Raw genomic sequence first — 24,168 nt, 5'->3', positions numbered from 1 at the left:
GAAAGTGCATCCCATTGTACATCAATGTTTACAATTTGGTTGAGCCGATGTTAGGAGTTACATGATCACAGTGCATCCTGGGAAATGTAATCCATCTGTTATGTCCAAGAGAGAAAGGGTATGAAGAAATTTGAGATTTAAAAGTAACTACCAATGATGTACGGTAAAATAGCAACATTGCTCGGTTAAAGAAATTACTGCTTAGCTAAGCCAAAATTTGATTTTTGATTCAACAAGCTAAGGGAAAATATTTTGATTTCTGAATGTCAAAACATTTCCATTTGATCAGATATATGGAAATTAAATTTGGTGAACAAAATGTTCTTAACTATTTCCATAGTCAATTTTTTTTACTGCCTTTAGTTTTGATAGGTATGAATAGAGAAAGAATTCAAACTACTACAATTTCTCATTATATAAACCCAGTCTCCATATCCATAAAAAGTGGGGGGTTTTGTATTTTAATCATTTTTATCTTCTTCATTCAGAGAAAACTTAGTCTTCTTTTGGTATTTTTGCATTAGCAAACATATGAAAATGAATATAAAAATAAGGAAAAAAAGAATTATACAGAGCTTACTTTCAACATGAACATGACCTGATTTACCTCAATACTGCAAGTAAATTTTTTTTAGGAAGGTATATGACAAATTTTGGTACAAAGGGAAAAAGCCCAACTTTCATTCTCCTGCCTCTAATGGCACAATACTCTCATTTTCTCAAGTACTCATACCCTTAAACCTCTCAACATCTATATGACAGCACTGTTAGAGTCTGTAGCTGAGGGATTTTGCTTTTAAAACTCTGTTTAAAAAAAAAATCAACTGGAAGTTGATTTTTCAAAAAAAATGAACTGGAAGAGTGACTTATCTCCAATACATGCTCATTCTTCTGCCTTCAGATAAGCGTGGGGGCAGCATGCCAGTGTTTGAGGACAGTGTCCTACCAAGGCCCTTTGATCTACCCTCTTGGTAGAGGTAGGGAATGGAGATCTGCTTTTGAGGCACCAAAGGCACAAGAGTTTTCTTGCTGTGTTAGAAACAACCCATGCACCTGAGAATGGTCATGTAGGAATTAGAACTTCTCCCCTCAGTGGGGGGCAGAACCAGCAGCACAACTGGAGTGCGTCTACACCAGTGCACGCAGCATGGACAACAAACAGAAGGAGCCAGCAGCCAGTGGGCAATGGGATGTAGGTGCCATCATGGGAACATGGTGGGATGACTTAAACAACTGAAGAGAGAGGCAGTGGCATAGCTCTGTATGTTAGGAGTGTTTTGGTTCATCACAAAATCATAGAGTTCATGAAATTACAGAGTTTTCGATTCTCAGAGGAGTGAGGATGGGGAAGTAGCAGACATGCTCACTGGGACAATTTCAGTCGTTTATGAGCAGTCTTGACTAACTGGAGAATTCCCAGTTTACTGGAGGTTAGCTCAATGATCTCAGAGGTATTTTCCAACCTCAATGATTCTATGACTCCCAATAACCAAAGCAGAGTGTTGTGTGGAGCACAGTGAGGATCTGGAACTCTCACCTTTGGACCTTTGGCAATTTGCTCTGAGCTTTCTAAACTATTTGACTCAGCTGCTTGTTACAGACTATATAAATGTAGGTCCAAGTCAGAAGGCTCATTCTTCCTCTGAGGCAGCAGGGAAGATTTGAAGAGGGAAGGAAAAAGAGGAAAAGAAAGAGCAGCAAGGGACTTCAGGGCTCACCATGGGCCCTGTGCAGCTCTTGCTGCTCTCCCTGCTGCTCAGCAGTGTTCTCACACGTAAGTACTGCCTTTTATATTAGTGATTTTTCCTGCTTTATTTATGAACCTGTTAAAACAATAATGTTGCAAAAAAATCAACAGAACATTGGCTTATAGGATTAGAAAAGTTCAGTGTGGCAAAGATATCATCCCTTCCCTTCACAGGAATGGGCAATCATAGGAGGATCCCAGTGTAGAAAAAGTCACAAATGTTGCCTGATGTCTTTTGTACAGATTTAATGTATTTTGCAACTTGTATGGCATTTTTCTGTAATCTTGTGCTTTTAAGCCCACTTGTGGAGCTACTGTAGCTTGGAGATACCATGCAGACTTAGCCCAGCTGTTGCTAACCTGTTTTGTGACAAATGTGAAGACAGAGAGCAGTAAAGCAGATTGTATTTGGCAGGCAATACTGGCCTTTGAAATAGAGTTTTGTGTTGAAGGGACATAGTCATCAATAAAAGTAATAAAAGAACTAGGTCAGTAGAGATATTTTTTTTGTAAGATCAGAAAAGACAGCCGAGATCGATATGGTGCTGTGGATTTTGAGCTATCCTTGCTTCCCAAGAAATGGCTTTTTAGAACAGGACATTGTAATGTTACTTAAGGCTTCAGGGAGCTTAAGGACAAAAGTGCACCTGGGCAAATTGTGCAGGTCTGGTTTTATATGTAGATCTACTTAATCATAAATATATCTTTGTTTAACTAGTATTCTGTTGTTGGCTGATGTTATACAAATTTATTGTTATGCGATAAACCTTGTTTTATTGGTTATTAATAATGTTATTAATATTATTTTAATAGTAATAGTAGTATTTCTGTTGCTATTGGTGCTACTGTGACAAATGTTAGAGTCTATTTCTATAGAGTGGTCTACCTTAGAATTCCCAGAATGAATATTAGGAAAGTGTGTGGAGAAAAATGCTGGCCTTCATATGTGATATCCCAAAAAATGATATAGCATCTAATGAATGCAGCAAATTTACTAGATTATGTTTAATTTAATTTTGTTTTTAATAGGGTCATATGGAACATACCTAAGACTGATTAGAACAAATGGTTCTTCTTAACTTGAATAGGCTTTTCCTACAAAGAATGCACTCTCAATATTCAGAAAATATTTCATAGCAGAGAATTTTAGTACTAATCTTCAAAGGGGTTCTTTTTGAAATGTACAAAAACCAAAGTATAGCCATTCATCCATTTAACAGTATTTCTGTGTGCTCAAATTGACTAAAATTTAAAAGTAAACTGTGTTATGTGGTACAATCATCTGTCTACCTCTACATTTTGTGCCTATCCTTTGCAAACTGTCTATTTACCTAACACAGGGCTTTAAAAAATACTTGTCAACTTAGAAGCTGACCCTTCTCAGTTTAAATCAAATCAATTTAATTCTGTGATTAAAGACCCTATTATGGGATTTTGGTTCATATCAAGGCAACTGCTTGTAACTCCCTTTAAATTTGACTCTGTACTGCAAATGTTAATAGTAGCTTTGTTATTTACATCAGTCTTTCAAACTACATCAGAAGTTGGTATGAATTAAAAAGGTCTTACAATGAAAATGTAGTATTTACATTTATATATTCATAGCCATTGAATATATTGTATATAGCTATAAACTGCTTGTTGTATAGCTATAAACTGCTTTTCTAGCTTTTAATTCTTGGTTTTTTGTGGGTTTTTTTTGTTTTTTTTTTTTTTACAGAAGAAGAAACACCTGAAAGTGGAAATCCAGGATGTTCAAGTAACTGATTTCTTACATTTGCTTTTGTTATATCCCTATTTTAACTGAATTCATTTCTCAAAGCCTGACTTTTCCAAATCTCTTCGTCTGAAATAACTGAAATGAAAGCGATGGCAATATTTTGAAGTAGTTATTGCCCTTTATTTTAGGTATTTGATAATCAATAAGGATTGATTCGAGTAATTGTTAAAGTTTCCCAAGATTGGACAAGCTGAGAATGAGTTTCTGAACTTTTTTAAAGCTCCCATTAAGAAACTACTTTCCACTGGGTTTTTGTTTTTTCTTTTTTATTTGTTTGATTGTCAGGTGCAAATTCCTTAATCTGAAAATCCCTATTTATCAAATGTGAAGCTTTAACTGTGAGGTTATGTACATTACACTTTACTGTGGCCTGAATTTTACATCACAGTGGCTGCTAAGCCCACAGAGTTGCACTTGGATATCTAGCTAAATACCTGTAGAATAAATCATCAGCTCTGTTAGCAAGGACAGCAATTTCTTTAAACAAGTGAAGACTCAGGAAATGCTGACTTTATGCCCTATCTTTGTAATGAACTCTGACTGGCCCTGACTGCTTGGTTAGATACATAATGTTCAACCACAGGGTCAAAGTACTGAATGAATTGTTTTGTTGTTTGTCTTCAGGGGTTTTTTTTCCTTGTTGGGTGCTTTAGCACCATCTCCAGGCAATTGGGTTTACTTCAGATGCCTGAACCAACTCAAAGACTTCTGAGTTTCATTGCCAGTTACTTGTCTATTTTTGATCCAGTAAATAATTTGGTATTTTCATTTCCAATCTTAAAATTTCCCTATTATTTTCTGTTTAAAAGCAGGATATGAAGCAATAATTAGCCTTTTACTTTAGCATGGTAGATACTGGTGTTGCAAAATTCTCTGAGAGTGTACAGTTATTTTCCAGGATAGCCAAAAGTGACACAAATAGTGTTAAATTTTTAATAAAATTTAATTTTAGAGTTAAATACATAATTTAATTAAGTTTTCAAATGTTTTTAAGATGTTGATTATGGTATGACAGCTAGTATTAATTATAATAATTCTGTTTAGCAATTACATGAATGTGATCTCAGCTAAAATATTATTAAAGTATGTAAAATTTATAAAAGTGATAGTTCAATGAGGAAATAAGATATGCATAGCACTATTTTGTTCCCCTCTCTAAGTATGAAATTCTGTGACAGGCAAGGTTATATTGTCATTGGCCACTGACATAACAAATATTTTATAAAAGAAGAAGAGTAATCTGCATTCATGCAGGTGTAGGCAGGCAAAATCATACAGATTTAATGGTGGGCATTTGGATTTACACCAGGATTACCTATCTTTTTTTTTTCTATAAAATAGATCAGGACTCTATTAAATAACCACAGAGGAGCAGTTTAGGAAATTGCTTTTCACTCAACATCACAACAGAGCCACAGACCCAGTGAGTTGCCCAGCCTAAACTGAGGGAACAGCAATTTCTGGTTCAGATTGACCTAAACTGCTTCATCACAGACACTTAGAGTACCTGATCATCCTTTTTAGTTTAAAACGATGCCTGCACTTGCAATGGAAGTGAATTGGGTTTGAGGGCATTGTTTGGCCTATCTTATGCATTCCAGATACCAAAATAGTATCTTATGGTTCTGTATTTGACACTGAGACTGTTTTTTTTCTTAATGTCTCTATTACCCCATTCATTCCTGCTTGTGGAGTTTAAAATTACAGATGAAGGCAACAGGGAGAGATTAAACACAGGTGAAGGTCATTCCTTTGAGGAAGCCTATTAGGTTTTGGGGCTTCCTTCGATAGAAAGAGAAACACCTCTTGAAATACTCCCTCCTGCCTTGTTCTTAGTCATAATTTAAAGTTTTTCCCTTGTTGGATGCTCTTCATCTAACTAAAGTTTATCTCCATTAAAAATAGTCTACTCTATGAAATTTTCTGATCTAATAAATGAATTAGAGTAGATCATATTTCAGGAGAGTCTGGAGCAGAAAGATCCTGTGTAGATTCAAGTGAAATGGTATTAAGGAATTCTATTTTGGATGTTCTGTCTCTTTGCTTTCAGTCTCAATCATGTAACCGGTAAAGCAGCTTCTTGCATTTTCATTATGATGGAAAAATCTGAGCTGAAATGAATCACTTTATTACCAATTGGAAAAATACCATTTGATTGGCTTAATTTAGAAGCAACAGGGTAATTTTTAAAACAGTTCCACACCTTAAGTTTTCTCCTGTTTTTGTCATTTGCTTTAATGTGGCATGATTTGAAGGCCAAATGGGGTTATATTGGAAAATCCCATCAAACAGAGCAGTGGACCCCAAAATTTAAGCTGCCCCACAAGTTTGGTCTTACGCTTCAGAAATAATCCAGCTGATATAAAGGCATCACGTTTTTTTCTGAAAGCTATTTTGGAAAAGGAAATAGCGGCAGGATGAGTCTTCATGTTTCCTTTATCTGTGGCATTCATTTTAGTTACACAATGCTAAGCATGTAATGTAAGGATTACATATGCATATCCTACCTAAGTCATAAAACCACTCGTTTTCCCAATTGCAGAAGATGCAACCAGATTTAAACCCCTCCGAAAATATGTTTACTCATATGAAGCAGAAACATCAAATGGGATCACAGGAACAGCAGATTCTCGAAGTGGTTCAAAGATCACTTGCAAGGTAGGCAAAGAGGAGTAAATACAACTGATTGGGACTGTATACTGAACAACATGGGAGCTGGCAGCTGGAGAGCATCCTTCAATGTTTTTCCAAACAAGACCATTCTTCTGAAAGGCACATATTGACTAAGGCACACAAAGACTAAGCCCTCCCTGTCCTAGACAGAAGGCATTGAGGATGGCAGAAGTCCTTCACACCATTGTGCCAGTGCATTTCAAACCTGGCTGTACTTTTACAAGAGAGAGAGGCAAAACTTGGAAGTTTAGTTTTCCTTGGCTCCCAGGCTGAATCTACCGATGTCCATCAAAAAATTCTAGAAGTTGAATAACAACAGTGCATTGAAGCCATGAAGACCACAACAACCTGTTGATGGTGACAGTCAAGGCAATGCCAGGACTGTAGGAGTAAAAGGTCCCATAGGCCATTAAACTACTCAGTGTCCCTTCATTTTGTCCAAAACTTTCTCATCATTGTGTTGTGGTTTTTTTTTTTCTTTAAATTGAGTAATTGGAAAAAATATTTTTTTATTTAGCACACACAGTTTTAATAGAGTCTAAACACTGATCAGTGTAATGACTCAAGTTTTCATACAGTTCTAACATTCTAAATTCTCAGAAACTTGTTTACCATGTATGTCACATACTCCATGCCATTAGCCAAGCAAATACCTGCTCTCATATCTTCCTTCTTGAGTTACCTTAAGCTACTTAGAGAACTTAGGAATTTTTTCCAACAGCTGCTAGCAGGGGGATTCTGACACTTTACAAAATCAAAGGAATTTTCAAAGTGGTAACTGGATGATCCTGGAAACGTGATAATGAAAAAAGATAAACATATTTGTGTTTTCAGGTTGAACTGGAGGTACCACAGCTGTGCCGTTTCATCCTGAGGACAATGCATTGCTCCCTGAGGGAGACCTTTGGTGTCGACTCTGAGGGAAGGGCTGTTCTGAAAAAGTCCAAGAATTCTGAGGACTTTGCAAGTGCCATGTCCAGGTAAGCAATATCATCATTAGTACTTGTGACCTTTAAATGGAACAGGCTGCAGTGTTACAGTTTACCCTGACTGTGTTTTTCTAGGCATAGAACACATTTCATGATAACATGGTAGATTTGAAAGCTGGTTCCACAGCAAAATTCTCCCTGATACAACTTATAGTTAACATGGCATAGTTCTCAACTGCTAGTAGGGAAGGCTTTTTTAGATACAGAATTTTCACCTGGAATGTTTTTGTCATTTCTATCATCTATATCAGGAAACTGTTGTGTAGTCTCCAAAAGATTATTGCAAGTTCCTTCTCGTAAGCACATTCTCAAATGGCTGCACGCAGGCAGTTTAAGATAACTTTCCTTTGCTAACTTGATGCAGACTGTGCAATAGAAAGGCATTTGAGACTGAAGTCCAGATTTCCAATCCCAGTCTTTAATGACCTATGCAGTTTATCTTTTTCTTCTTTATCTGCTTTTGTAACTAATGGCTACTACTCTCTCCACCCAACTAGTTTCTAGTGCTCGTCAGTGCATACTTTAGTCATGCATCTTCATGCTTGTTTCAGTGCCTTAGTATCCATCTTGTTTCACAAGCCATAAATCTCAAAACACTTGAGACAGTGTTAAAAAACATTTTTCAGAAAACCATCAAGGTTTTATTTAAAGACTGCAACTGCTAGAGAATTATCCCATCATTTTGTAGCCTATTGGAGTAGTTAATAATTACCTCATTCTAAAAATTTACTTATGTCCTCTCTGAATTTATGCAATTCCAACTTCCAGCCACTGCTCTTGGTATTTGCTTGTCCTTAGATAATGTAATCTGGTGATATCAGAATGTCCTTGGTTAGAATTTTGCTGCTTTAATAGTAATACTTCCTATTAGTAACAGCAGTGAATATTAAATAATGATAGCCCAGCAGTTTATTGATAACATTCTTTACTGTGTGTCTTTAATATTTCATTCTAATGTTGTTATTTTGGGTGCCAGGCATGAGCTAAAATTTAGTATTCAGGATGGAACAAAAGTCAAGCTGTATCCAGAGAAGGACGAACCTCTGAATGTACTGAATCTCAAGAGAGGGATCATCTCAGCTCTACTTGTGCCAACAGAAACAGTAGAAAATGAAAAAATAATTTCAATGGTAGGTGTTTTGAAAGTATTTCCCTTATTTCCTTGGAAAATGGAAGAAAGCTCACCTGAGTAGAGTTACTCCTGAACATCATTTTCAAAAGGCCTGGAAATTCTCATAAGAAAAGGTGCCTTTTAACTAGATCAGAAAATGTCTGACAGCATGAGCAGAGATGCCGATTTCTTTCTTATTTCCAGGATACTGTATATGGAAAGTGTGACAGTGAAGTTGAATTCAAGTCCAGAAAAGGAAATGTTGCAGAAGATATTTCAATTACGAGGTACCTGAAAGGCTGTGACAAGTTCAGTCCCATCAGAGATCATGTCAGCCCTATTGCCATTGTAAAGGGACTGGTAAGTATATGATGTAAGATTATATGATATAAGATTTTTCTCACTACCATATAAAATGATAAAACTACTACAATGACTAAGTTTTGTATATATTTATATTTGCTAAAAATTTAAATAGTTTTTCTGCACTATTCCATTATATCAGACTGTGGTTTTGTTGGCAGTCAATAGAGAAAAAAAAAAGATACAGAGAGCTTTTCATAGATGAAGTTAGTACTATTGATTACATGGTAACATATCAGATCATAGCCAAATTTTTAGTTTTGTGGGTCAAAATTTTCAAAATTCCAATTTCATGTAAAACAAAAAAAAACCATACCATGAAGTGTATGTGATGTGCAGGAGGAGAGGGCTCTATATGTGGTTAAGCACACTGTTTGTTCTACCTGTTAATCCACAATGATCAAATGCAGTTGTTTGCATGGAAATTGTCAGATTTCTTTCTGGTATAATGGCATTTTTGCCTTAGATTGTTTTAACTTAAAAAAGATAGTGTTTCATATAATGCTGAAAACACATTTTATAATTTCTACCGCTGCTACAGTTTTTTGTAGAAGTCTTTAAAATTTGTATAATAAGAGTGTAATTAAAAAGAGCATCAGTTGTTACAAGGGGACTGAACTACTCTGAAAATTACGAATTGGTTTTATGAAGGAGTCCTTTGTTGTAGGCAGCAGGGGATCAATCATGAAGTAACTACTAACCCAAACATCTTGATAAGGCCTGAGGGAAAATTTTGGTGGGATTTTTACCCATGAAGAGACTTAAGACTAAAGATTATTACTGGCACAATTTTGTCTTTGTGTGAGAATAATTCCAGTTATTCACCTTTTTTTTTCAATATGCTTTAATTTTTAATATTACAGTAAAACTGTGTCAGCCTTTAAAACTATGATTGTTTCCTATTTTACTCAGTAAAATGACTGCCAAATGATTTATTTTACAGAACAGCCCATTATCTACCCTTCTAAAGAGCACTCAGTTCTGTCATTACAATATTGATGCAAAGAAAAGGCATATAAGAGATGTTGTCTGCAGTGAAAAACACCTGTTTCTGCCTTCCTCATACAAGTAGGTTGCTCACTATTTATCCTTATCCTTTATTCATAAATATTTTTTTAAATGATGACGTATTACATTCTGCCCTGATTTCATCTCGAAATATACATTTTGTTTTTAAGAAGGCAGGAGACATATTAAGACCTCTCAAGGGTACTTAGACTCAACTAAAGCAGTGAATTTTTCTTTGTTTCCTAGAAATCGCTATGGTGTGATGACAGAGGTCAACCAGACCTTGAGGCTTGAAGATACCCCGAAGATCAATAACAAAAATTTTGATGGAGGTAGAGCTGCAGTTCTCTATTACACGAGCATAGGAACAAAATACAAATACAGAGATGATTTTTTTAAACAGTGAATTAATTAAAGATGCCCCTGAGGGGACCAAATCAATTCATAATTTTTAAAGAAATTTAGTGAGGAAAAAGGTTGAGTAGAAAATGGGAAAACCTGAGACTTTTAAAAACCCCTCCAAATTAAAATAATCTTTAATTTTAAAATTATTCTTAATAAATAACAATGTATAATTTGCTTGAAAAGAAATTCTAATCTTATTGGAAATTAGTTTAATGAACCCATTTTTGCTACCTATAATTTCTTATACCCATAATTTCTTATGCAACTTTTATCTTCAACTGCTAAATGTAAGCAATCCATTATTACTGTATATTTTGTTCTAAAACCTACCTTTTGACTTGTAATTGTTAGTCATAACATATTTCTCCTAAAATATATATTAATTAAAAGTTGAAAAAGCAAACTATGCTAATATAAAAGATATTAAGGAATTATCTTCATGAAAATGTAAAACAATTTATGCAAATATTCAACTTTTGGGGAATTATATTTGAATTCCATTCCATTATTTTTGTTAACTGTTCAGCTGTTCAACTTCAACAGTTATCATATAAAATAATCTACAGACTTTGTATTTATGCTGAATGTAAGATAGATGATAAAAATTAACGTAGCTCCTTGATAACAAATGCAATTTTTTTTTAATTGCTAGATGAACTGGAAGAGAAGGGACTTGCACTGGAAAGTACAGATGCCAAATTCCCCAAGCAGGGTGATGTTGTTCTGAAAACCCTTCAGGAACTGCAGAAACTCACAGCCTCTCAGCAGAACCAGCAGAGAGCAAGACTCTTTTACAAATTTGTTTCAGGGCTTAGAAATTTACATAACAGCACTCTTGGCTCTCTTGTACCAAAGATGATGGAAATCTCAAGGTATGGTACAGCTGTGCATTGTGCAAGTACACCACATGTCAATGTCGTGGCAAAACCTTTCTGTAGTTAATTTGCTTAGTGGTTTTAAATTAGAGGTGAATTAGATATATAGGGTGTCTTTCAGAAAGATAAGTGTCATCAGTATTATCCAGAGAGAGAAATAAAGAAGGGAGAATAAAACTATGGATTTTACATTTTTCTATCAGAAATGCTCAGCTGTTGATTGGAGCTTGAATATTAAATATATGAGAAAAGTATAAGAATTCAAATAGATCTGAAATTTCTAGTCTTCTATAAAAAACTAATATTGTTCATATCATTCCCCAATCAAATATTCCAAATTTACTGGAGAAGTTGAACTGGAGTATAATACAGCCCAGTACAGCTCCTCCACCATCCCAAGTGTGTGTGCTAGGAGCAATCCTGTGGATAGTTATTATAGCCAAAGATCTTTCATGCAGTTTTGCTCAAGGACAGTGGCTGTAATTCCAAACTCCCAAGTTTGATTTATAGCAAAGAACAGTTTTGAAGGTGAGACTTTGGGAGACATGGAAGAACACTATTCTTTGGTCTGACCCTGCCCTCTGCTCCCCACCCTTACTCTTCTGTCTGAACTGGACTCGAGTCAGTCTACACATATTTTATGTCCTCAGTTTGTAGAGGAACTAGAGCTTCAGTCTTGTTTGATTATATTAGTTTATAATATTTAAAGTTGTGGGAACGTCTGTTGTGAAAAAACAACAAGGTATGCCTGCGTAATGGTGATATTCTTAATACTTTCTTATTGTTCTTATTTAATTGTGTTACTACTATAACTTGTAAAACATAAGAATACATATTTAAACACCTTAATAAACCTGTCAAACGTTTGTTTCAGTCAATATACAGCAAAAACTGCAAACAGGGAATTAATTAGTCAAAGTCGTCTCTTCTCCTTTCAGTTCCATCACTGTTCAGGCCCTGACCCAGTGCGGGACTCCAGAGTGCTACAGTGCAGTCCTTCAAATCCTGAGAACTGGAAGTGTGAATCCACTTGTGGCAGACCTGGTCACATACACCCTGGGACTGTTGCCTTCTCCAACTCCACAGAGAATACGGGAAATTCTTAACATGGCCCAGTATCAGCCAAGTAGAGCTTCTTTTTATGGCTTGAGTCATTCTGTTACTAAGTAAGTAACGACAGCATGAAATTGTACAAAATAACCTCAAGGTTGCAATGCTTAAAGTAAACCCTAAGAGTACTCACCTTTCAAGGATTTTTTTGTTGTTGTCGTGTTGTTGCTCTTCAGGAACATAATATAGACATTTCTCATTTTCTCCTTTTGTTTCTAATGTGTTTCTGTATTTCTTTAGGTTCTACGATGAGAAGAAGACTGTGACAGAGGAAATCACAGATGTTGCAGACTTCATGGTATCACTGCTTGGCACTGATTGTTCCGGGGAAGATGAACTCACATACCTCACACTTCGGGTATTTTTATTTCCTTCTTTCCTTATATAGGACGTTATTATAAATTGTAGTGCATAGAGCACTCTGCTTCTCTTGGTGGAAAAAAAAATATTTGTCACCTTTCTGTGTCTTCATCACTGACAGGCTATTGGAAACATGGGTGCAGTAATGGAAAATGCTAAACCCAACGTGAAATCTGTTCTGAAGACATGTATCAGAAACGAAGCTGCATCGCTTTCAGTGCAGAAAGCGGCCATCCAGGCATTCAGGAAAATGACAATTACTGAAGAGGTAAATTGGGTCACAAGAACCAGAATAAACTGTCCTCACTTCACCTTGGCTGCTCACATAAGTTACTGAATATGCAAAAACATTCCCATTGTTTCATAGTTCTGATATCTCCGCTTCAGCTGTCTCCAGCTTTTTTAGAACTCTTTTATCTAGTTTCCATAGACATATCTGAGAAGTTCTGCAGTCTTCTGACTCAGTGGCTGTTGTTTTTTTGAGAAGCAGTTGCTTTGTATAGATAGTTTAAATGGAAGTTTTGATCTGTTCCTGTTAGTGTCTTAAATGGAGATCTACTTATTCAAAGGTGGTGTTAACTAATGAATTGTTCCAGATTTAAATGTATTTAACTAGGAAAAAAATCAGGTCTCTATTTTATACTGATATTTTGTTGCCATTATTAATAGTACTGTTAGATTTATGTTTACATTACCGTGACATTACAGCATCTCCTACAGAATGGGTGTAATTATACAGAGTACTTCAGCTCAGTATAGTGAGCCAGTTCATCATTGTAAACCTTTCTCTATTTATATAGGACCGTTCAGCACTTCTCAAAGCATTCCAAGAGTTGGATGTACCTACAGACAAACGCCTGGCAGCCTATCTCATGGTGATGAAAAATCCTTCCCCAGGTGATCTTGCAAAGATTTTGAGAATCCTCACGAAGGAGAAGAATGAGCAAGTGAAAAGCTTTGTTGCCTCACACATTGCCAACATCCTAGATTCTGAAGAAATAGGCATTGAAGAGTAAGCAAAATTTAGTTGTATATTGGTCTCTTAGAAAAAACAAAGTTCCAACCATAAATGCAGTGGTAGCTGTCTAGACATGAAGTTTTTCTTGGGTTTATTTGAAGAAACATATCAACTGAGTAAACTATGGCTTTGTCAGAGCAGTGCCAGATTATAGTCTTTCCCTTAAGCCTTGTTTTTTGTTAATATGTGCAGAGAGCTAGCCATTTGTAATCACCTCAGCTGTATGAATGACTGCAAGTGGCATAAAAAAATTAAAACTAAATGAGTGCTTGGAATATGTACTAATCATGTTTTAATTGCTATCCTCTTCCCTAGTCTAAAAAGCCGAGTTGAAGAAGCTCTGAAAGGAAACGAGTTTCCAACAGCCAAAGATTTCAGAAAATTCTCACAAAATTATCAGATTTCCAAAAGAGTTTCTGTACCTGGAATTGACCCCATCTCTGCCAAAGTAGAGGGAAATGTGGTATTTGACCCAAACAGCTATGTTCCAAAAGAGACCATGCTAAAAACCACCCTGCATGTGTATGGATTTCACCCAAGTGATATTTTTGAGGTACAACAATTATCAAAAACATTTACTAGTGTTCAGCTGTTTTATTTCTCGTTTCTGTTTTCTTATAACAACTTTTTGTGAATAATGTATTGTTTTTACAAGCTTTGGGAGAAACCTAAGGATAACTATGACTACAAGGGCACTTTGATTTGATCTCAATGGGCTCTAGAGCAAACCATCCGTTATGTGATGTCACTTGCCACTGACTGGATGGATGACCCTGTTGAAGTTATTAAAGGGCTCAGCTAGGGTAAAATAAACCCATTTGTAACAAATTGACTTCATGCTAATGAATCATTACTGGCACACTGAAGTACTCATAGTAGATTTTAAATGAGATACAGCCTATGTGGGGGGGGTTTTATTGAAAATCAGAGATAAAAAATGAATATATTATATTATATATTATATATTATATATTATATATTATATATTATATATTATATATTATATATTATATATTATATATTATATATTATATATTATATATTATATATTATATATTATATATTATAAGACATTAATATAGTAATAATAAATATATTATTTTGTAATTATTATAAGACATAGTATTCCATATCTTCCCTTAAGTGTCATAGACCTATAGGATACACTTTAAACACATTGTTTGTTCCCAAGAAAGTCTGTTTTGTTGTAAAGTTCCAACGAAGTGAGGGAATTGTCTCAGTTATGCGTTGTCCTTCCTATTCATTTCAGCTTGGCTTGGATGGAAAGGGTTTTGAACCAACACTGGAAGCGTTGTTTGGAGAGAAGGGATTTTTCCCGGACACTGCAACCAAGGCCTTGTACTGGGTTGATGGCAAAGTGCCAGAGCAGGTTTCCAAGGCACTTTTTGACTATTTTGGTCTCTCCCAGGATGACAAGCAGGATCAGGTACAGCTTGAAAATATTGAGCTTGAAATGCTGTGCAGCACAGCATTCCTATTTTTACACAGTAATTACAACATTTACCTCTTTTTTCTATATTTGCCTTCTTGTCTTCTGGTGAGCTAAAATACAAACCCTTAGTGCTATTTAACAATGTGTTTTCTTAATTGTATTTGGGAGGGGTCTTTGCCTGGAGACAAATCTGTAAGAGCACATGCAGAGTAGCTGACATTCACTAAGTAACTGTTCTAGATATATGATCTTACAGATTTCTTATAAATCTGTTTTACTGCTTTCTGACTGAATTTTCAGGATATCATGAAAGGAATAATACTTAACCTCGAAAAACTGATAAAAGAATTGAGCAACAAAGAAGCTCCTGAGGGAAGAGCATATTTGAGAATCCTTGGAGAAGAACTTGGATACATGAAACTCAACGATTTCAAATTGCTGGGAAGCTTGATTTTAAAGAGTGCTAAAACTCTTCAGATTATTCCTGAAATGGTACGTTTCTGATACACCAATGTGCATTATTAATTTTTTTCTACCAGATTTTTTTAAGATTTAGATCATATTTAATTATTATGCAAAGATATTTCATACCAGCATGAAAATAAAATTGCTTAAAATAAAATATCCGTGTTTGGTCTGAAGGACTCTGAGAAATCCATGAAGACTCCTCAATAACCAAGAGGAGTCCTCCTGGAAGATTGGTGAGGGGAAAGAAAGAGAAAGTTCAGATCTTATTGTATTATTGAGATTTCTACTGGAACAATGCCCAAAATCTTAATATAGGTCATTAAGTTATACTATGAAATTTCTAATTATGAAAATATATGTTAATATTAAAAAATTCATCTTTGTCATGTTAAATAGAAAAGAAGATGTAGTACAGTTTAGGAATATTTGGTAAAGCTCTTCTTTCATTGAAGTAAAAAAAAATGCTTTGCCATTGACTTTGGGAAAACCAGAATTCACCTTTGTTTGTGTATGTTAAGGTAGATAATACCAGTGTACTGAGGCAGATAAAAAAAATCTCGTATTTGTTTAAAGTTCAGATTTTGCTAAACAGTCTTAAGTACATTTTTTGAAGGAAGGAATCTGTAGAATTTAGATTCTCTACTCCATATGAAATTTACTTTTTGATTATAGAGTTGCAACCATTCCCTGATAAATTTTTAAAGTACAAAATGCTCATATTCCAAAGTGTGTATTTGTTATTGTTCATTTCCTTGTTTGATTCACAGATTGCACAAGCCATCTCAAAAGGTGTTGACAGGGATTTATTTGTCCACTACATATTCATGGACAATGAATTTGAGCTTCCAACTGGAGCAGGTTTTCAACTGAAGTTTGCTTTGTCTGGAATAGCAACACCCGGGGCCAGAGTAGCTGTGAAGCTTCAACAAAAAAGCGTAAGTCTCAATAGCTGTCTATATTTATTTCTCTTCCTAATAATCTACAATCTCATTTATGGACAAAACTGTAACAACAGTAAAAATTTTAAAGATTACAAAATGTTCTTGATATGGAAAAAAAACCTCATTAGAAGTCTTTGGTTAATTTGTGGATGACATTTAGATTAAATTAAGAAGTAATGCATATAATAAATTAAATATGAGACACAATAAAATTTATTAATTAAAAGTGTTTAAATCACTCTTTAAAAAATAATCCTTTTAATCTCTGTTCATTCCTCTCTCCCTGCTCTCAAATTACAATGGTAAAAAAGCTGCAGTTTGTGAATTTGCTGTTCAAGCCAAAAAAATTAACAAAACATTTTTTGTGACCAATTCAAAGTGAAAAATTTGATTATCAGTTCAGAGAAATAATGAAAATTGAGTCAAGAGAAACATTTCTTTACCTGACAGGAAACATTTTAAAATTGTAACAACGAAAGAGCATATGACACAAAATTAATTATCCAGTTAAAATTTTAAAAAGTTAAATATTTCCATTCTTTTTTACACTTCTGTAATTTATTTTTCTCTAATTTAGTCAATATTTCATAAAAATTTCTTAATAGTTTCAGTTCATCTAAACTTTCAATTTTCCACCATGTATAAGATTTAAATAATAATAAAAAAATAAATGCTGAAAATTGGCACTGGTTGCCCTTACTTACCTTTGGAATTTTTCCAGAATTTTACATTCTGTCACTTCTTTCTGTAATGGCCAAAACAAAAGCTTGCAAAAAAGCTGGTTTGTGTTTAAAGAAGTTCAGATCTTGGATCCATTTCTTTTTTGTCAAATAGTTTGCTCATTGTTTTTGAAAATTGTTAATTTTTTTTTTTATAATGGAAAAATGGCTCTTGTCTTCATATTTAAAAATACATGCAAGTATCTCCATGTAGAAAATCTTTCTGAAGCATGAGTATTTTTACATTAAAGTAGGTAAGGATCCTTGGCATTACCATCTTGCTGTACTCGTTACATTACAGTTATGACTTATGTGGTCCCTCTGGTTATGTGATATGAGAATCAGATTTTTTGAATAGCAAAATCAATTATAGAAAACTTACCTCAAGATTATAAAGAGTTTTATGTTTGCTTTAAATAACCAGCAAGAATTGTATTGGGCAAATAAATAACCCGTTTTGTTTTTATTAAATAGATGCAAGCAGACCTCATTGCTAAACCTTCAGTAGCAATTGAGTTTGTAACACACTTGGGAATAAACATGCCTGAATTTGCTAGAAGTGGTGTGGAGATGAATTCTAATATATTCCATGAATCTGGAATTGAAGCACATGTTGGTGTAAAAGCTGGACAACTGAAATTCAGCATTCCTGCTCCAAAGACTCCAGTAAAGCTCCTCAGTATCAGGTAATGAGAACTTTCAAGGCTGTGCTCTTCCTTCTCTTCTTGGCTTTTATTGCTGTGGAATTGAAATGATAGGGCAGGCATGGAGAAATTTTCAGTTCAGAAAAATCCCAGACTTTGTAAAACTGGGATAACTTCTTTCATAAGATAGGCAAATAGCCCAAATAAGTGGCGACTTGGAGTCATGGCTTAGAGATTATTTAATTTGTCATTATTTTTGAAATTTTATACAAGACTTACCATTTCTATTATTTTATTTTCTTTCACATAAAATTATTATAATAGCAATATTATTTTGGATGGAATCTAAATGGACTACTTACACTAACTTTAGAGAAAGCAATGGCTCAATACATTATATTTATCAATAATACTTAATAAACACATTGATCATTTAACCACTAAATGTTATTTCATTTAGCCCCTACATTAATAAGTGAGTTTTATTTAGAAATAACCTTGTTAAGAGGACAATGTCTGAGCACCTGCTCTGGGAATAAATGACTGACTTTTCTGTTCCAGCAATACACTGCATTTGGTGTCTCCAACCAAAACTGAAGAGATTCCACCTCTGACAGAGAACCAAGAAACCTCAACTTCTTGCGAGCCTTTCATGCCTGGTCTAAACTTCTGCACCAAATTATTGTACTCTAATGCCACTTCCACAGAGGCAGCTCCATATTTCCCCTTGACTGGAGAATCCAGGCAAGTCATGTCAACCTAAACTACATTTATTTTGTGCTAACTGCTCTTCGTTCCCAGGGCCTAGTATCTACAGTACTCTCTTATGTAAAGCTTACCTTTTAAAATCTTTAAAAACAGACTAACATCAACAGATCAGAAAGCTGTTGAGAATGATATGATTTCATCTATTTGAGGTCATGGACAAAATAGTTATTTACAGGCCATTTGTTTGCTCCTTCTTTAGATTTGAAGTGGAAATAGTGTCCACAGGTGAAGTGAAGGAATACTCTGCAAGTGCAAACTACAACCTACAGAGAGAGGGAAGTGACCTGATAGACACCTTAAAGTTTGCTGTCCAGGCAGAAGGTAAGAATCTGAACAAACCAATACAGTTAAGTTCAGTTTTGAAGTGTGTCATTTAATAGGAAAGAGATTTTTATTAATAAATCATAATAGAATGTTTTACAGTATAAAATAGAATACTATTTTCACACCCAAACAGTCCAACACTTTAACTCCATTTTCTTATATATATACAATCCCAGTGCAAGATTTTCATGGTGAGAGACTGCTTTTGTATTTTATAATTTAAATAGAAGTGAGAAGTTGTTGAATGGAAGCAAGGAAGTGGAGATGTTACTGGGTTCTGTATAAGGAAGAGAAAAATGCTGTTTCTGAAAAACATGAAAGTAAAGCATACAAACCATCTGTAGAATCATTTAAATAATAAAAGTAGTGATGGCATTAGTGGATCATGTGTTTAAGAAGATGAGAAGAAAAAGGATGACCCAGTTTCCGATTCAGACTCATGAAATGTTGTGTTAGATCTTTAACGTGATATAATTTTAAGTTGATCCTTTTTTATTATCCTTTTAAGAAAAGTCCAAACAGATTCCATAGTCGTGAATGACCAAAGTACATTATATTTTCTAGGTGTAAATCAACATGAGGCCACATTGACTGTCAGGTACAACAGAGACAGAAAGATTTTGACCAGTGATGTCCACATCCCAGATGTTGATGTTGACTTTGGTACAAACCTCAGAATTACTGATGAATCCATTCCTGGGAAGAAAGCATACACCTTTGTCTTAGACTTTAACAACAAGAAGATTCCTGAAGTTACTCTTAGTGGCCAGATAAGGTAACATAGAAAACCATTTAGAATTTTACAGCTGCCTTTGAATAAGACTGAAAGTTTTATTGAATGTAGAAAATGTGGGGAAATTTTATCCTATTTTGGAGGAATTTCTTAAACAGAGAAACATATAAGCTTCTCATTAAACCCCTCTTTAAAAAACTTTGAAATATTTAATTTGTAATAGATCAAATACATATATATGATACACCAACTGATCTTTCTTACTGTATGCATATATATAATTTGTATTACAAGTTCCTTGAGCTAGTTCTTCCATGTTTGCACACACATGACTACAAGAATGCATTGTACTAGTGTTATTGCAGGTGTTATATCCAAGGATATAAACAAGGCAAGGTTTGTTCAGAGAGGTATTATCTTTTACTGGATGTGTTTGGCTCTAAAAACGTTATTACATCTCCCCATGAAGAAATCTAATGGCACTCAATAAGCAACAAAACCAAAAATAACTGAGAGCTTCCTGTAAAAATTCCCACGCTTCATGATGAGAATATTTCCGGGAACACCTACAGGGGAGCTAACAAAAATGTTCAGCCTACCAGGGTTTCTAAAATTGTCTGCCTCACAAGCCCATATTGAAATGGGCTGATCACATTCTTTAATAAACCTCAATCTTCCATGGAATTCTGTGATCTTGATGGTGCCCCAGGGAGTCTTTGTCTTTGCTGTTCATGCAGAATTGCCTCTGATATCAGTGGGAGCTTTGGACAGATGTCAGGGACCTCAATTCCCTTTCATTTGCACTAACATAATATTAGAAGTTTGCTCAAGTCAACAAAGTTACAGAGATATAAAATATATGGGAATAAAGGAAAATGAAGCCCAGTGGCATAATATATTTTGTCAAGTGTTTTGTTTCTATGCAATTCATGGCCACGGTCTGTATCCTTAGTAGAGAATTCAACTAGAGTAAGGCATTTCAGAATGTGGTTCTGGTACAACATTACCAGGACAGGTACATATTTCCATCCTTTTCAGTCTTATGAAATTAACATATTGTGTGTATCTGCATAGTAGCATTATAATAGTTTACCACAGGTTTTCCAAAGTAACTAGCAGAAGCTGAAAACATCCACTGAATTGGAACAGAGTTTATGATTTTGATTCAATCTGTTATAACACCTATTATGCCTCTGCTATAGATTTATATGCTGAAATTGTTCCTGAAGCATAAGTAAAAAAGTATAGTGCAATATTTTTATTCACATTTGCTTTTTTCTTTCACAGATATGCTGGAGTGGAAGAGGCAATGTTAAGAGGCACCATTTCTATTCCTCGCCTGCAAACTGAACTTAGAAGTGAAGCATTGGCTAATTATTCACCAAACAAAGCATATGTTCAGATCAGCTCAGCTGCAACAATTCATGGAAACTCAGTTTCAGAAAGAGTTCTTCTGAGATATGGTAGGGGCAAAAACATGATCCACACATACAACTTATAAATTTAAATGTATTTTTACATTGGTTTATAGTATATCTCTCAACAGAATAAGAATATGACTGATTTTACCCTTTCCTTTTAAATTCGTGATTTTCAGATTCTGAGAAAGTTGAGCTGGAGTGGAATTCAGGTGCCACTGCTGCTGTGAAAAAATTGTCTTCTGGCTTTCCAGTCGACTTTTCAGACTACCCAAAAACTTTAGAGAAGCACGCCAACGAACTGCTGGATCGGAAAGTGGCTCATACGGACATGACATTGAGACATATTACGTCACAATTTATTGTGGTATGGTTCAACCTACAGTACATATTGCAGCTCCACCACATAGCCCTGCTGAATTCTTGCCTCCCCAAGGAAGCCAAAATAGGACCTACTTGTAAACGAACTCATCAGATTGAATAAGCTGTACATTTCCAACTTGGATTGAACCAGTCACTTTATCAGATATCTAGGGCTCAGCGTATGGATAGTTACAATGACTTCTAGATAATTTTACTGGGAAGTCCTAAAACTTGTTATTTACTCTGAAAAACTTTTCTCGTTGCAGGCAACCAATACTTGGCTGCAAAAGGCATCAAAAGATGTCCCCTATGCCCAGACTCTGCAAGACAAACTAAGTGGACTGCAGGAACTGAACATTCAGAAATTTAACCTGCCTGTTATCACCATTCCTGAAGAACTTTTCCTGAAAAGGTGGGGGGTGAAATTGAGATAGCGACACAGGAAATTTAAAATAGTTATTTGCTCATATTTTCGTGTTATTTTATTTTACTTTGTTTTTATAAGACAGCATGGAATTGCTGTAAACAATAGGATAAAATTGGAATCATAATGAAGAATTTTAACACCAGAGAAATTAAATTATAGGGAGGAATTAATGCATGTCTTTAATGTAGATTTGACTTTACAGCAGTCACTTATGCAGTATGTGAATATAACATGAAGTATTGTATTATATTGTAAGAGTACTAAATGAAAATGCAGCATTCAACAGACTTTAAGTCACGGAGCTACTGAAGACATATTTCCCATAAATCTGTCCTGCAACTCTACAGACTCTTTATCTTTGGCCATAACCCTGGTAGCTCTACATTTTCCTGTGCAGTCCTATTGGACAGTTCTTCCCATCCCCTACACATACTGGTTAACCTTCTCCAGTAGAGTCACCTGACCTCTTTCCTTGTCTGACTTGCATTTTGTCTGCCCTAGATCTGGTTTTCCACGTATTATATTATGGTAATATGAGTGTTAATGTATGTTAATGACACACAACTCTATTGCTTCCGTTGTGTTCCTGAGCTAAGTATAAGCAAGGAAGAAACTGGTTTTCTCCTATATTCTTATCATCTGTGCTAATAATAATAATAATAATAATAATAATAATAATAATAATAATAGAATTTTTTACTGCTCAGTGATGTTGCTTTTTAAATTTTTTATGTAAAGGAACAAATTTCAAAAGTGTTTACTTAATTTTCATCCTAAGATGTAGCTCTAAGTGTAAAAAAGAAGATTTTGCAATACAAAAGACCACTTAGGCAAACAAGAAAAGTATCTTTGCCAGCCTATTGTTCATTCACAAATTAAGGCCAAGTTTCCTTCTGTTTTGCCTTTTTGTAATTACACTTTTTCCCCACAAGCTTTCCAGTTGACGATCCATTTTTTCCAGTCCTCGCTCTTAGTCAAGTGGTCAGATTTTTGTTGCTTTTTATTAAGAATAAAATAAATGCTGAATATTCAGATGAAACTTTTGAAACACTTATAACCAGAAAGACAAATTTTTAATAATTTAGATTGTTACAGTATCTAATGCTCATAAAAATTCCTGCATTTCTATAAGAATGCCTCACTTTTTTTAGGAAGAATATAATTGCCTTTTTCTGGTACTCAGCATCCTACAAGTGAGGCAATGTTTTTGGAGAATTTTTTTTTTACTTGACCTATAAGTCTCCCTGATTATGAAACGAGGGGAAAAAACATTGACAGAATTCACTGACACCAAAAATGCTTTCAGTACATTTTCTGATGAACGAGTGCTTAAAAGTATTGATAACAGATATCATTGCATTTCCCTCTAAAACTAAAGTCAGGACATTGGTATAATCATGGTAAGTAAGCTCAGTATAATGGGCAGGGTAGGGAATCATGGAATTTTCTGTATATGCTTTATGAACTTACAGTTTCTAACAGAGTTATCTTTATTTTCTAGTGAAGGCCGGATCAGACACTACTTAAATAAAAACAGTTTTGTAATTGATATTCCGTTGCCCTTTGGTGGAAGATCATCCGATGACATATGGATGCCACAGACTGTTAAAACACCTCCTCTGGTAATGGAGTCAATGGGAATAAGTGTGCCATCTCGGGAATACAGAATTCCAACACTTAGTATTCCAAAATCCTATCCCTTCCGTGTGCCTTTACTGGGCAAGTTGGAGGTCTCTGCTAATGTGTACAGCAACTATTACAACTGGACAGCAGCGTACACTTTGACCAACAGCACCACAGAGAGAGCATCCGGCACAAAAACTAGTTATAACATGAATGCTGACTCAGTTTTTGATCTACTTTCCTACAGTGTAAAAGGTAAGAATGTGTGCTAATACTGCAATATTGGCAAAACTATTTTAATTGCTTTGTTTTCCCTGCATCAGGTACAACACATGGATTTGTCTATGCTTGTTTAAAGAAAGGTGTTGCACAATCTCAAATCACTTTGTTTTTAAAAATATTATGTCTGTTTACTCAGGCAGTAAAGGTGAAGTCAATTTAATTCAAAAACTGTTTTAAGGTCCACATTTTTCTGGGTATTCCTTAATGAAGATAATGCCCTTCCAAACTTCAGGCAAGATTCTACAAACACTTGTGTAGCTGACAAGTCAAGTGTTTTCAAAAACAGGTGTGCATGTACATGCATAGATATGCCCAAAATTTATTTCTCAGTCTATTTATATGTATATATGTATATATTGATATATATATACACATATATATGTATACATATACACGTGTATGTATGTATATATATATATATCTAATTGTCTTATAGTTGATCTATGTCCATGTATTGCCATAAGATGGTATTTTTAAGTTAGTTCCCCTAAAATTGCAGTTTGAGTTTTCAAATTGCAAGAGGACAAACTGACTTCAGTTTTTTCCTAAACTCCTCACCATAACTG

General features: G+C 34.8%; 1 protein-coding gene across 1 annotated transcript in view; it reads left to right on the top strand.

Moving 5' to 3' along the window:
* Positions 1 to 1,669: 1,669 nt before the first annotated feature.
* APOB (apolipoprotein B) overlaps positions 1,670 to 24,168 on the top strand; it is a 36,241-nt gene continuing 13,742 nt past the window's right edge. Inside the window, exons 1-25 of the mRNA XM_027710199.2 lie at positions 1,670 to 1,774; positions 3,468 to 3,506; positions 6,070 to 6,185; positions 7,035 to 7,180; positions 8,166 to 8,319; positions 8,505 to 8,660; positions 9,607 to 9,731; positions 9,918 to 10,003; positions 10,729 to 10,948; positions 11,890 to 12,117; positions 12,302 to 12,419; positions 12,543 to 12,689; positions 13,222 to 13,433; positions 13,755 to 13,992; positions 14,710 to 14,886; positions 15,193 to 15,384; positions 16,128 to 16,295; positions 17,495 to 17,706; positions 18,226 to 18,408; positions 18,632 to 18,753; positions 19,321 to 19,531; positions 20,777 to 20,952; positions 21,087 to 21,274; positions 21,537 to 21,682; positions 23,199 to 23,575. Coding sequence (XP_027566000.2) covers positions 1,720 to 1,774; positions 3,468 to 3,506; positions 6,070 to 6,185; positions 7,035 to 7,180; positions 8,166 to 8,319; positions 8,505 to 8,660; positions 9,607 to 9,731; positions 9,918 to 10,003; positions 10,729 to 10,948; positions 11,890 to 12,117; positions 12,302 to 12,419; positions 12,543 to 12,689; positions 13,222 to 13,433; positions 13,755 to 13,992; positions 14,710 to 14,886; positions 15,193 to 15,384; positions 16,128 to 16,295; positions 17,495 to 17,706; positions 18,226 to 18,408; positions 18,632 to 18,753; positions 19,321 to 19,531; positions 20,777 to 20,952; positions 21,087 to 21,274; positions 21,537 to 21,682; positions 23,199 to 23,575 — 4,192 coding nt within the window. The 5' untranslated portion in view covers positions 1,670 to 1,719. The remainder of the gene's footprint in view (positions 1,775 to 3,467; positions 3,507 to 6,069; positions 6,186 to 7,034; positions 7,181 to 8,165; positions 8,320 to 8,504; positions 8,661 to 9,606; positions 9,732 to 9,917; positions 10,004 to 10,728; positions 10,949 to 11,889; positions 12,118 to 12,301; positions 12,420 to 12,542; positions 12,690 to 13,221; positions 13,434 to 13,754; positions 13,993 to 14,709; positions 14,887 to 15,192; positions 15,385 to 16,127; positions 16,296 to 17,494; positions 17,707 to 18,225; positions 18,409 to 18,631; positions 18,754 to 19,320; positions 19,532 to 20,776; positions 20,953 to 21,086; positions 21,275 to 21,536; positions 21,683 to 23,198; positions 23,576 to 24,168) is intronic.

This window comes from Pipra filicauda, unplaced genomic scaffold (assembly GCF_003945595.2).
Source record: "Pipra filicauda isolate LSUMZ 115617 unplaced genomic scaffold, ASM394559v2 scaffold144_size1929842_pilon, whole genome shotgun sequence".
Lineage (NCBI taxonomy): Eukaryota > Metazoa > Chordata > Aves > Passeriformes > Pipridae > Pipra > Pipra filicauda.
The sequence above is the reverse complement of the archived record's forward strand: the minus strand, read 5'-3'. Positions and strand labels throughout refer to the sequence as shown.